This window comes from Hemibagrus wyckioides, linkage group LG21 (genome assembly GCF_019097595.1).
Source record: "Hemibagrus wyckioides isolate EC202008001 linkage group LG21, SWU_Hwy_1.0, whole genome shotgun sequence".
Taxonomy (NCBI): domain Eukaryota; kingdom Metazoa; phylum Chordata; class Actinopteri; order Siluriformes; family Bagridae; genus Hemibagrus; species Hemibagrus wyckioides.
Window position 1 is genome coordinate 19,629,589 of NC_080730.1, and position 14,024 is coordinate 19,643,612.

The 14,024-nt window shown below is 42.1% G+C and overlaps 2 protein-coding genes across 6 annotated transcripts; one reads left to right on the forward strand and one right to left on the reverse strand.

The window, feature by feature from the left end:
* Positions 1-309: 309 nt before the first annotated feature.
* On the reverse strand, positions 310-4,121 carry inka1a (inka box actin regulator 1a). Of its 5 annotated transcripts, none has more exons than XM_058374180.1 (2): positions 3,905-4,121; positions 310-1,359 (listed from the first exon to the last, which is right to left on the reverse strand). In XM_058374180.1, exons 1-2 carry the CDS (start codon positions 3,905-3,907, stop codon positions 475-477), a joined length of 888 nt encoding a protein of 295 aa, XP_058230163.1. In that variant the 5' UTR covers positions 3,908-4,121; the 3' UTR covers positions 310-474. The 5 variants fall into 5 exon arrangements, with proteins under 5 accessions (XP_058230163.1, XP_058230166.1, XP_058230164.1 ...); XM_058374183.1 differs by lacking the exon at positions 3,905-4,121 and adding an exon at positions 3,218-3,370; XM_058374181.1 differs by lacking the exon at positions 3,905-4,121 and adding an exon at positions 2,628-3,109.
* A 492-nt stretch (positions 4,122-4,613) lies between these two features.
* On the forward strand, positions 4,614-13,675 carry LOC131342856 (cadherin-related family member 4-like). Its single transcript, XM_058374100.1, has 12 exons — positions 4,614-4,674; positions 7,113-7,309; positions 7,617-7,776; positions 7,880-7,989; positions 8,078-8,185; positions 8,441-8,570; positions 8,812-8,980; positions 9,188-9,338; positions 9,439-9,541; positions 12,140-12,346; positions 13,241-13,380; positions 13,526-13,675. Exons 1-12 carry the CDS (start codon positions 4,614-4,616, stop codon positions 13,673-13,675), a joined length of 1,686 nt encoding a protein of 561 aa, XP_058230083.1.
* Positions 13,676-14,024: the final 349 nt, after the last annotated feature.

The window sequence follows — 14,024 nt, forward strand, 5'->3', positions numbered from 1 at the left end:
ATCAATCCCCTACAAGACAAAACTGTTGATTTTTATAAGATTTGATTCCTACTCATGTGATACAGCTTCAGATTTCCAGCCATGTGTGTGAAGGTGTGAGAGAAATATACTATAATGTATTAAAAGAATGATTAAAATCGTTTGGCTTCATAATATCATGTTTATGATCTGTGCTTCATGACTGTAAATTCTGCATTTTCATGTTAAAATAAACAATTAAAATTGGAAACATTACTAGCGTGCACAGCGTCCAGATTTCGGTCATTTTATTTACACTGGTGATTGTGTTGAAATAAGCAGAGAAAGATGAAATTTACAAGATGGTTTTTATTATAATGTTACTATAGCGTGAGCATTAATATTATTATTAGCTTGACCATTAGCAACATGGCAATAATAATACAGCTGTTTGGTGTAAAAGCGACGTGTCCGTAAAGATCAGAGTCCGTTCAGTCAGAGAGTCCGCTCGGTCACTCAAATGTACCCAATGATATCGTTACAGATGATCGGCTGTCTGCTGCCGGTCTTCATGAGCGCCGTGAAACGGTGAAAGTCCGTATCGAGTTCCTGGAGGTCCATGTGGGATTTGTGGAAAAATGGAACTTTCCGCGGAACGTCGATGGGACACGAGAGGCGTTTGGTTGCCGTGGCCGCTCTGTTCGAGCGAGACGAGTCCGTGACCAGCTTTTTCTGTCCGTCTAAGTTCTGTGAAATCCTCGCTATCCTCCGCCTCACGTTGACCAGAAAGTCCTTGGCTAGCCGCTTGCTTGCACTCGGCTTCGGTTCTGTCGGTTCCGACGGACACTCTGGCAAATCCATCCAGTTCTGAATGAGATCAGCAAAGCTGTTATCCCCAAGAACAAGCGGGTGGCGGTTGCGCCCTTGTGTCAGCAGCGCCGCCGTCCAGTCTTCCGGTTCGCTCGGCACCTCGAACGATGTCCACTTCTCCAGACAGGCGTCCGACGTGGATTTGGGACGTATTTTGGGACGGGGGCTCGGTTCTAGATCAAAATCGACCGATGCGGCGCGCACTTTCCTGAATCTGCGCAGCACCACAGGTCCCTCGTCAGGCCACGATGCCTCCGAGTAACCCGAGTCAAATTCAAGGCTGCTGGCCGCACTGCTGTTCTCATCCTCCAGGGGGCAGGACAGCTGACAGGCCGAGTCGGAGCTGCTGGTGTCGCTGGCGTCACTGACTCGGAGCCGAGCTCGCCGCTCACGACGTCCAATCAGCACCTTGCAGGGGCCAGAGGAGATGGGCATGGCGCAGGTCTGGTGTAGCTGTTTCAGGTCCTGCAGCGAACGCATCATACAGCGCACATGCTCACGGAGACATCCACCCGAGTCCTGGACACACAACTGCGGGACAGAGAGAAGAAACCTGGAGTTAAAACACTGCACTCTGAAAAAAGAATAACATCATGGCACCACGATGGCGGTGATGCTGGGCTGCGATTCTTCTGGAACAATTAAAATCTTTTGTAATGGTGGAAACAATCAGGATGATTTTTCTAATAAAGGATGAAATGGAATGCTGTTTTTCATCAACCGTTTTGCAGGATGTATTTTGCACTCCCACGAGTCACACTGCAGTGCTCTGGGATAGAGAAAGCTGTTTTCTTTTTAAGAAAAAGTTCCTATGCTGCTGTATCGTAACCCCAAATACTGAAAAGCTGTGCGATTTACACAATCTGTGACTGCAGAAGGCTCCTGAACCCATTCCTGACTAACGTTTACTTACTCCAGCCTCACTGCAGAACATCAGATCATCTAGCAGTGTCAGCGCACCAGAACAAACCCAAACACTTGACGGTTATGCGAGTGTGTGTTTTTCTTCCTCTGCCAGGTAGTGTTGGTTTTTACACACTTGGATGTGTGGACAGGCTCAGACATGAAGGGATCAGACTGTAAGAGCTGCACCCTGCGCTATTCATACTGAGAACAACACAACAACAGTCACCAACTCGTCATCGCTTTTAATCCAGACTGCTACACCCTTCTGCACAATAAAAAAATAAAATAAACATGTGGACGTGAACGTGTAGAAATCCGTTAGAGGAAACTTCGCCGGCCGCACCTGATCGATTAACCCGAGCTACTCACCATGCCGACTCACACGCCCTGACCACAAATCAGTGTTATATCCTCATTACCCACCTGATCACATCTGAGCAACCAAAACACTGTATAAACCGAGACTCGTCCAGGCAGATGATTTGTGATTATCTGAAAACTGTGCTGGAGAACAGATCGGAACAGATCCCTTCCCAGCACCAGCTATGACTCACATCAACCTTGAACTCTCGCCAGATCCTGACTTGAAGATAACTCCAAGTCTGACTTCGATGTTCGTGCTCTGATTGGTCGATGATCACCCACTGCCTTCTCAATCGTCCATCGTGATTAATCACAGACCCTGGACACATCTGTCCAAGTATGGGAAAAAAATCCAACATGCATCTGAACATACTCATCATCAGCTGGGCTGCAGCCCGGGAGAACGAAGCTGTTTAGAGATTCACCTCAGAAGCCCTGTCCTTCACCATGCGCCAATAACTAATTATTTTCCCACCATGACAATAACCTAAGAGTTACAGTTTAAGTCAAAAGCATTTCTAGTAACTTACACAGAAGTCTTTTCCAGTGAGCAGGAAGAGCTGCTGTCTTGATGCTGTCTTCCAGATGGGATAGTCTTTAAATCTGGACTGCGAGCACTGCCCAAAAACTTAATCTGCCTTTCATCCAATGTAAACCAGAGGGCGGGACGATGTGTCCATGTTTGCGAAATGAGTATGACGGTTTATCAAAGCTTGCTTGAAAATGAACTTCAAGAGTCTTCACTATTTACATTTCTTATCGATAAAACCTTGCGTAAATCTTTATATACTCATTCCAACAATAAACATAAACAACATCTGCAAATCAGCTACGCATTTCTGGAGAAGTGGACGCACAAATACGTCCAGATTTTTACACAAAAACATTTCGGCTCATCCGTTGCTTATCAGAGTTTGGAAAACTACAGGAGCACTGAACTAAACCTCCTGAATTTATTAAGTGCATTCGAGGAACCAGGAGCAGTGTGCACATCTGATCCTTCACCAATCTGCTTCTTTAAGGTTCACTCGTTCATTATCGCTGCAGAAAGATCAACTTGTTTGAAGAAACTGATTCCTAAAATCTAAAGTTCTACACAGAACAACAAACAAACACTCACTATGTCAAATGATCACGTTCAGACTAAGCTGCTGCAGATCACATCGCCTCTGAAAACCATCCAGGAAGGTCGCTTATCTCCAGATCTCTAGATTCTTTGTGAATAATATCTCACTGTTGTACAGGTCACACACTTCTACTGATGCAAGGACTGATAACCTTGGACCTCCTCCCAAAAAAAGAAAAAAAATACTTTGGGATCAAAAAACAAAAAAAACCCCATAGAACTTAGGAAACATGTGAACATCAAAATCTGGTCCAGAACATGTTGCTAGCAAATGATTATATATATATATATAATATATATATATCATGCTTATACATATATCATCATACATATATATTAAGCAGTCACTCAAAAGTGGATTTATGAAGGTTGTTTATGAACTGTAATAATTACAGTTTTACTTCTAATGCATGCAAGGAAAATGGCCTGATCTCCACATCTGGGTGCAGCGTATCAAATGTTAAAAACTGTCCAGTTCAAAACTTTAGCACAAGGAAAATTTCATCAAAAAATCAGAGCATGCAACAGAGAAAAAGGTCAGTGAAATGCGTCTTTCTGCACATCTGTATGGGATCAGATGCACTTTCTGCAGCTGTGAGTTAACCCACTGTTTATTTGAGTGACCTTAAATAAATAGATAAATAAATAACTAAATCAATAAATAAAGTGATGAATGCTTACCATGTCTTAGAAATAAATTCAGTCTCTTCAGAGATACGTTCCAAAGAAAAGTCCTAGATTAAGCTGACTGCATTCAGTAACCTCCAGTCGCGCAGTAGAGGCAAAAAAACTGGATGAAAAAGTATTAAAAATTTGTATAGAAATATGAATATAAACCGCGTATAAACTCCAGATGTTGATCTGATCTCAGCTCTTTGGGGAATGGGCTCGTGGCAGCAGCGAACGTCAAGTTTGAGCGCGTGCCTTGTTCCGGAGACAGCCAATCAGACGCCGGGGTTGAGACACCGACCAATCAGAACGCGCGGGTGAAATCCGATCGACCCCCCCCCCGCTGTCCCGCCTTCTTTTTTCTTTTTAATTTTTTGTCTCAGAATCATGAGGAACTCTGTAACCCGCCATGTCGCGCAAAAAAGGAAACAAAAATAACTCATGGAAATCATCCCGAGGCTGAACTTCAGGGTTTGGGGTGGAAAGTACATTTAAATCAGTAATTAGTTATTGTGAATCAACTCGGTGAGAAAATTCCCTGGACTAAACGTTCAGTTCAGTAAAAAAAAAAAACCAAACATAACTCAGTGAAACAAGGTTCTAGAGTTCAGATGGAACAAGGTTCTAGAGTTCAGATGGAACAAGGTTCTAGAGTTCAGATGTAAAAGTACTAAAGTGCTGCAAACGACCTGATGTTAAGGAAACATTCAGAATAAGTGTGATGATAGCAAGAGACCTCAATGATCTCAAATCTGAAGATGAAATCAACATCAAAATCAAATGTAAATCAAACCCAATGAGCCAGGTACATACCAGAATATATTAACTTTCCTGGCTATTAAACATGTTTAGCTTCATATCAGTAAAACTAAATGACCAGACACTGGTGGAGTGTCTACCTCCTGGTCACTTAGAGTTTATTACAATGAAGTAATGAGGTGGATTAAATGCACTGACCTCAGAAATGTGCATTTACAATAAAATACCAGAGTAACAGCAGCGTATTATCAGTGTATTGTTAGAGTATTATTAGGGTATTGTTATGGTATTATTTGGGTATTATTGTAATTGTGTAATTGAAGTGTAAATGCTCACAAAAGTAAAGAACTCTTTAAAAGTATGCTTATTAACATGTAATTAACGCTTAATAAGCTAATTAAGTTAATAAATTAACTCGGTGATAACTGCTGATACATTTTCCTCCAATGAGTGAACAGTTTAAACTCAAACTTAAAGTCACATACATGCTGTTCATCTTTACACTCTTAGAAAGTGAATGTAAAAAGGTGAAAACTCGAATGAAAAAAGGTGGTAGCTTTTGTTACCTGTCAAAGTGAATGGAGAGTATTTTAAAGCTCATGGACATTACATGAACAGAACATTTTTGTCTGGATTTTACATTTTTTAACAGCTTAAGATTACAGATTAAGATAATAGATTATAGGAAAATACCAGGAATAATATGGATGTGTCTATTTTTTTTAGGAAAAAATTGCAACCAGTGGCATATTGACGTTTAAGCTGTAAGTGAATGAAAACGATTTGGCCACGAGCGCCATCTGGTGGCTGTGTTGGTTACTGCATCAGACAAACTTAAACAAAACCTAGGGTTTTTTTTGTTGTTATTTAAAAAAATGTAGGTTTTGTCGTTTTCCATGGGGCATAAATTAAGACTGCTATTTTTATATTTTACATTTCGTTAATACGTAGCTTCTCTTAAGTATTTTAGTACCAGGTTCAATAAATAATGTGACTGTCTATTAAACATTTATTTATTTATTTATTTATGTATGTATGTATGTATGTATGTATGTATGTATGTTTAATCTTATTTACTTAAATGTGTCATCTAAATTTCCATTTCAAATTTAAATGTTAAATCTGAATGTAAATCTTCAATATAAAATGAATATAAATGTTCTATTTAAATGTTACATTTCCTCAATATAAACATGAATTCTTCACACTAGGCACCATGTTAAGACCCATAAACCATAACTACACCACTAACTGCCCTGCCCTCGTGCCTCATTCCATATCCCAGGTCTTAATCAAACAGCAACCATGGAGCCATAGTGCACCTGGGAGCAGATAATCACTCCAGGATCTGATCCAGGATCAGTCAGCTTTACTCAGGTCAGACTGAAGAGTCCTGTTGAAGTGGACTGACCTGCTCTCAGAACAGCCGAAAAAAAAAATACAGTTTTTTTTACAATATCAGAGAAGCTGAAAGTCCAGCGTGGCTACAACACAGCACAGAATTCAGACCAGAGGTGTAAGGAAGGGTCTGCTGGGTAGTCAGATGATGAAAATGGAGACTTTTCTTATTTTAACAACTTTACAACTGAGCTCTGTTTTTGTTGGTGAGTTTATATTAGATATTCTGATCATTATATATATATATAAATCTTTATTTGTTATCAGATTGTCTCTAAAATAATATAAAAATACTAGAATAATCAGTAGATATTTGTAAATAAATAGATAAATAAAAAATAAATGAACAGTTTCTTTAATTTTCTAAATCATTGTAAATTGTAATGGGATTTGTGAGATAAGCCAAAATAGAATTATTTAAATGAAAAGATGATGATATATTTGTTGTAGTTGGCTCTAGTTGTTGAGTAACTGTGCAGTTGGTGACAGAGTGAACGATCAGCTCAGGAAAGTGAACAGTGACGTCATTGACTGCTGTACATTTATATTGCCATGTGATGTCCAGTTCCCTGTGTTGCTACAACAAGCCGTAAGTTTTTACTGTAAAGACAGCAGAAATGAAAAAGTAATAATGTGCACCGCATTTTTTAACTTCCTTAATTAACATAAAAATAACTCCATTATTTTTTTTATTTAAAGTTCCGGAAAAATCAGATCAAATATTGAAAGTTATATTAACATTCGTTTGTTTAAAGAATCGCTAAAGAATGAGCTGGAGTCACTGATTGGATGAGAGAACTGGTTTATGGGCGTGGCTTAATATTATAATCAGCACGCTTGGGGTTTTAAATGCTGAAAGTCTGGGAAACATTATGTAATGTGTGTTATGTAATTTAATCACAATGGTCTATATGATTATTTTGTATATTTACAGGTTCACAGACACCACATACATCATCATCTGTATCCACACCACAAGGTGAGGAGCGTGATCTAATTTAAAATTTCGATTGTAACATTAAGAAGAACTTTCGGTGATTACATGGAGGTTTCCTGTGGTCAGCTCCAGGCTTTGTTGACCTGCCGGAATGGGTGGAGGTGTTGGAGAGCACTGTTCCTAGATCAGTGATAGCACACTTTCACATTCACAACTCCACCCCAGACCCTGAGCTTCACATCCTCTCTGTGGCTCTACACGCTACAGTGTTCGAAACCCCCATCATCAACCCCACCAATGTCTCCGACAGCTTCACAGCTCAGGTTTGTGTTATAAATGCATTATAATCCTTTCCTCATGGGCAGAAGCTCAGCGGCTGACGATTAAAGGACTTACAAGACCAGAGTGAGGAGCCTCCATCACTAACACCAGGGCACACACCTCCTTCACTGAAATGGATCTCTGCAACTCTGACTAGTGCACAGAGGTGACTTTAGGAATTAGAAGATGCTTTGATTATCTGGAGGTCTTAAATTCTGTCTGTTCCTTTTTTAGTAAAGCAAAGCCGATAAAGATTTGATCTCATCTATCTATGTACCCCGGTACAGATCGTGTTAAACGGCTCTGTAGATCATGAGTGAGTCAGACTCTACAGTGTGCGCCTGGGCTTCGACTCCGCCTCCGGCTACATCCAGAAGACTTTTCACGTCCGAGTCGTCGACGTCAACGAGCCGCCGGAGTGCGAGGCGAGGCTCCAGTTTCCAGGTGCTGTTCTCCCAGTGGAGGTTTTGTCTGTTATGATCCTGGAAATATATGATCATTCCAGAGAAACCTCAGTCTTACAGCAATTTCATAACTTCCTGTTACATATCGGACTGTTTTTCTTTCCTCAGGGGTGGAGGTACGAGTTCCTGAGGATGCTCCCCCCTCTGAGCTCCTCTACACGGTGCTCGCTAGAGATCCAGATGAAAATGGCACCTTCACTGCAAGTATCCTAGACACAGTAAAGCTACCACGAGGAGCAAAGCTATGTTCATTATCTTGTGTCATGTGAGAGAAATCTTCTCTTCATTTCACATATTTGTTTGTAGTTTGAGATCACTCAGGTGCTTCCCGTTTCCTCCGTTGGACATTTTCAGATTGACGGACGAGGGAGAATCACCTCCAATCAAACCTTCGACTACCAGAATGGACCGCGAGTGAGCTGAGCCGCACACGTCTATCATATTCACCTTACGTTACAGACACGTATCTAAAGAAACACGTTTGTCATTCTGTAGGACTTCTCTCTGTCTGTGGTTGTGAGAGACAGACAGGCGTCTAACTGTAGCGGGACGGTGAGGATCAAAGTTCTCAAGGTTTACACTCAGACCCTGGACTTCCTGTGAGTTTTTTTTTGGTCACTTGTGTTTCTCTTCACTACAATAAATCATTAATGTTCAGTTGGTTTCTAGTCTTCCTGTTCAGAACGTCTCCGTTTTGGAGAACCAAGGAGAAGGAGGCGTGGTCGCGACCGTGAGAGCCGCCCCGAGTGTCTGTTTTACATGTTTGTGAAACCGTACCCATCGTTCAAAATAGAGCTAGGTGAGTCAGTGTGGTGTCACGTTACCAACATCTCATCTACAATCCACGCTCTGCTTCAGAGTAGGGTACTGAGGTCAGTCACATCATCTAGAAGTTCAACCTAAATCTGTGACTTCACAAATGTCAGATCTTGATCTTTCAATATGATGCGTTCACATAATTGTAGTATTAGCATTGGCAGCGTTATTATTATTATTATTAATTTTTTCCACAGTATTAATCAGGAGTTAATTGTTTCTAGAGGACGGCGTCATCAGAACAGCATATAATCTGGATCTCGAGGCAGACAGAACCTTAACACAGACGGTCCTTTTGGTTCGGGCCATCAGCGTTCTGGAGGATCGCAGCGGAACCGCTACGGTCACTGTAAATGTCCTGGACGTGAATGAACACCCTCCACCCGTTATCATGTAAGAACTTGCAGGTCTCCTGGACCGTCCACTCACTGCAGTGATTCGGGGTCAGGGTTCACACAAGTTCTCGAAATGTCCTTGAATGTAGGTTTTTAAAATGTAAGGACTGTACTACAGGGAAAATTGGCTTTTTGCTTATAAAAACAGGAAATCCTGCATGCTGAAAGTTAATTTCTGAAGCGGTGTTTGAACACATCTCTCCAGTTTAACACTACCCGAGACCACAGAGGTGGGCCACAGTCTGGGCTCCATCACGTGTCTGGACATCGATGTCAGCAACCACAACATTTCTCTCACACTTATCCAGAGCGATGTCTCGCACCTCAGGTTCCGTCTGTGGGAAGGTCAGCTGCAGGTAACACACACTCACTCACGGTCATGCGGTTGATTTGTGTCTTATCTGGACAGCTAGGATTTTATGCCCTGATTATATACCTCATTTACACCATTTCCAGGTGAACAGCAGCTTGGATTATGACAATGAAGCGGTTGCTGCCAATTCTTTCCAGTACGAAGTGAGCGTCATGGCTACTGACTCCTGGAGTCCTGCTTTGTCGAGTCAGTACTCAACTGCCATTGGTCATTTAGGTCATTTAGAGTGGACACATTTTTCTGGTGTATGTGTAAAACTGTTGGTTTGGGCTACCTTGAGTACTACAGTTAGACCACACCCACTACCATAAGTACTACAGTTAGACCAGACCCACTACCATGAGTACTACAGTTAGACCACACCCACTACCATAAGTACTACAGTTAGACCAGACCCACTACCGTGAGTACTACAGTTAGACCACACCCACTACCATAAGTACTACAGTTAGACCAGACCCACTACCATGAGTACTACAGTTAGACCACACCCACTACCATAAGTACTACAGTTAGACCAGACCCACTACCGTGAGTACTACAGTTAGACCACACCCACTACCATGAGTACTACAGTTAGACCAAACCCACTACCATAAGTACTACAGTTAGATCACACTCACTACCCTGAGTAGCACAGTTAGACCACACCCACTACCATGAGTACTACAGTTAGATCACACTCACTACCCTGAGTACTACAGTTAGACCACACCCACTACCATAAGTACTACAGTTAGATCACACTCACTACCCTGAGTAGTACAGTTAGATCACACTCACTACCCTGAGTAGTACAGTTAGATCACACTCACTACCCTGAGTAGTACAGTTAGACCACACCCACTACCATGACTACTACAGTTAGATCACACTCACTACCCTGAGTAGTACAGTTAGACCACACCCACTACCATAAGTACTACAGTTAGATCACACTCACTACCCTGAGTAGTACAGTTAGACCACACCCACTAGCATGAGTACTACAGTTAGATCACACTCACTACCCTGAGTAGTACAGTTAGACCACACCCACTACCATGAGTACTACAGTTAGACCACACCCACTACCATAAGTACTACAGTTAGACCACACCCACTACCATGAGTACTACAGTTAGATCACACTCACTACCCTGAGTAGTACAGTTAGACCACACCCACTACCATGAGTACTACAGTTAGATCACACTCACTACCCTGAGTAGTACAGTTAGACCACACCCACTACCATGAGTACTACAGTTAGATCACACTCACTACCCTGAGTAGTACAGTTAGACCACACCCACTACCATGAGTACTACAGTTAGATCACACTCACTACCCTGAGTAGTACAGTTAGACCACACCCAGTACCATGAGTACTACAGTTAGATCACACTCACTACCCTGAGTAGTACAGTTAGACCACACCCACTACCATGAGTACTACAGTTAGATCACACTCACTACCCTGAGTAGTACAGTTAGACCACACCCACTACCATGAGTACTACAGTTAGATCACACTCACTACCCTGAGTAGTACAGTTAGACCACACCCACTACCATGAGTACTACAGTTAGATCACACTCACTACCCTGAGTAGTACAGTTAGACCACACCCAGTACTATGAGTACTACAGTTAGATCACACTCACTACCCTGAGTAGTACAGTTAGACCACACCCACTACCATAAGTACTACAGTTAGATCACACTCACTACCCTGAGTAGTACAGTTAGACCACACCCACTACCATAAGTACTAGTTAGACCACACCCACTACCATGAGTACTACAGTTAGATCACACTCACTACCCTGAGTAGTACAGTTAGACCACACCCACTACCATAAGTACTACAGTTAGATCACACTCACTACCCTGAGTAGTACAGTTAGACCACACCCACTACCATAAGTACTACAGTTAGATCACACCCACTACCATAAGTACTACAGTTAGACCACACCCACTACCATGAGTACTACAGTTAGATCACACTCACTACCCTGAGTAGTACAGTTAGACCACACCCACTACCATAAGTACTACAGTTAGATCACACTCACTACCCTGAGTAATACAGTTAGACCACACCCACTACCATAAGTACTACAGTTAGATCACACCCACTACCATAAGTACTACAGTTAGACCACACCCACTACCATGAGTACTACAGTTAGATCACACTCACTGCCCTGAATAGTACAGTTAGACCACACCCACTACCATGAGTACTACAGTTAGATCACACTCACTACCCTGAGTAGTACAGTTAGACCACACCCACTACCCTGAGTAGTACAGTTAGACCACACCCACTACCATAAGTACTACAGTTAGATCACACTCACTACCCTGAGTAGTACAGTTAGACCACACCCACTACCCTGAGTAGTACCGTTAGACCACACCCACTACCATGAGTACTACAGTTAGATCACACTCACTACCCTGAGTAGTACAGTTAGACCACACCCACTAGCATGAGTACTACAGTTAGATCACACTCACTACCCTGAGTAGTACAGTTAGACCACACCCACTAGCATGAGTACTACAGTTAGACCACACCCACTACCATGAGTAAACTGCTATTTTAAACCCTTTTAGAGTAATTTAACATGAAAATACTTTTCTGTATAGCGTCCACACATCCAAGTCACTTAATACATGAGAGCAAGACTTACTAATGTTACATACTGCAGCTTTAAATATTTCAGACTTCAGATGTGGTCTGAAATATTAAAACATACCCAAAAATATTCATGCGTATCTGCTTTTTGTAGCTGAAGTTCGTGTCCCGATCACGGTGACTCCAGTGAACGTGTTCGACCCCTGGGTAGTGTCTCCACTGGTTCTGATGGTACCTGAGGATTCTCAACACAGGGCAGTAGTAGCTGTGGTGCAGGCTGTGGATCAGGACTGGCCTTTTCACTCCATCAGGCTCTCCATTGCAGGGGGACACGCCCTTTTCTCTATAGACCCCATAGGAGGTGAGACACTGGGACTGGGTTTATACTCAAGTACATAGATACTAATTATTCAAGTATTCTGTTAGTGTTAGCTCAGAGTGAGGCAGTTCTGTGCTCTAGACAAATACAAACTAATTAATATCAACTCACACCTTAACATTGAACATACACTGATCAACCATAACATTATGACCACTGAGAGGTGAAGTGAATAAGATTGATGATCTCCTCATCATGGCACCTGTTAGTGGGATATATTAGGCAGCAAGTGAACATTTTGTCCTCAAAGTTGATGTGTTAGAAGCAGGAAAAATGGACAAGTGTAAGGATTTGAGCGAGTTTGACCAAAAGGGACAAATTGTGATGGCTAGACCACTGGATCAGAGCATCTCCAAAACTGCAGCTCTTGTGGGGTGTTCCCGGTCTGCAGTGGTCAGTATCTATCAAAAGTGTCCTTAAAGTCCTGTAAGTATCCCTTAATTCAGGACTTAAAGGATCTGCTGCTAGAATCTTGGTGCCAGATACCACAGCACACCTTCAGGCTCTTTTGGCAGCAAGAGAAGGACCAACACAATATTAGGCAGGTGGTCATAATGTTATGGCTGATCAGTGTATATAACTCCAGATAAGAGCTATATAATATAAGTTAGCTAAGAGTTTTATAATAAGAACCATTTAATTCTCAGAGTAAATAGAGAGGGATATTTTCTCCAGCAGGTGGTGTGCATGAGCCAGCAGATGCTGGACGTTTCTGAGAAACACTTAATTTCCACTTAAGTTTTAAAAAGTAATGAAGAAAAAAATTGTGGATCAGGGATATGATACCATTAGTCCATTAGTCACAATTATACACAAGATGCTAAAAGACTCTTATGTTGATTGTGTACGTGTGTGTGTGTGTGTGTGTGTGTGTAGGGCAGCTGTACTTGAGGTCTGAGCTGGACTTTGAGGAGAAGGATTTCCACACAGTAAAGGTTCAGGCTGTGGACTTTGACCAGGACGTTGACCGAACCAACCTGAGAACAAGTGTGACGGACATCACCATACAAGTGCAGGTGAGGAAAAAAGATGCTAAAGAATTTCTTTTCTTTTAGAAAAGATGCCTTTTATAACATTTGAAGCCCCCCCCCCCAAATACCCAAACACCCAAACGTAAATTATACACCATCATTTCCTTCTCTCTCTCTATTTTCTGCTCAGAACGTGAACGATAATGCTCCTGTGTGTGACCCCCTCTCATATGAGTCCACCATCTTCTCCACTCTGGCTGCTGGAGTCTCCATAGTGACCCTCACCTGCACAGATGCAGACAGATACATGCTCACCGCCACCATCACTAACGGTCACTGATTCATTATAAACTTCAGCTCTCCTGTAAACATATTCGACAGTCTCACACCAGGCACAATAATAATGCTAATTATTTTCAACATACTACAGCATGCCCCACATAAATGTGTCTTTATTTACAAAACATCTACATGACTGCCATTTCTTTCTTGTAAACGTACACCATGTTCAGGCATAACATTATGACCACCTGCCTAATATTGTGTTGGTCCCCCTTTTGCTGCCGAAACAGCCTTGACCCGTCCTGCATTGTGTATTCTGACCCCTTTCTATCAGAACCAGCGTTAACATCTTCAGCAATTTTAACAACAGTAGCTCGTCTGTTGGATCGGATCACGCGGGTCAGCCT

Excerpts from the sequence above, each read along its gene's own strand:
- LOC131342856 (XM_058374100.1), top strand. The coding sequence starts at position 4,614 with ATGATAGCAAGAGACCTCAATGATCTCAAATCTGAAGATGAAATCAAC. Across the intron at positions 7,777-7,879 it reads GTTCTCCCAGTGGAGGTTTT|GGGTGGAGGTACGAGTTCCT; the intron begins GTCTGTTATGAT and ends TTCTTTCCTCAG. Across the intron at positions 13,381-13,525 it reads ACATCACCATACAAGTGCAG|AACGTGAACGATAATGCTCC; the intron begins GTGAGGAAAAAA and ends TTTTCTGCTCAG.
- inka1a (XM_058374179.1), bottom strand. The coding sequence starts at position 1,762 with ATGTTCTGCAGTGAGGCTGGA. Across the intron at positions 1,360-1,741 it reads TGTTCTGCAGTGAGGCTGGA|TTGTGTGTCCAGGACTCGGG; the intron begins GTAAGTAAACGT and ends TCTGTCCCGCAG.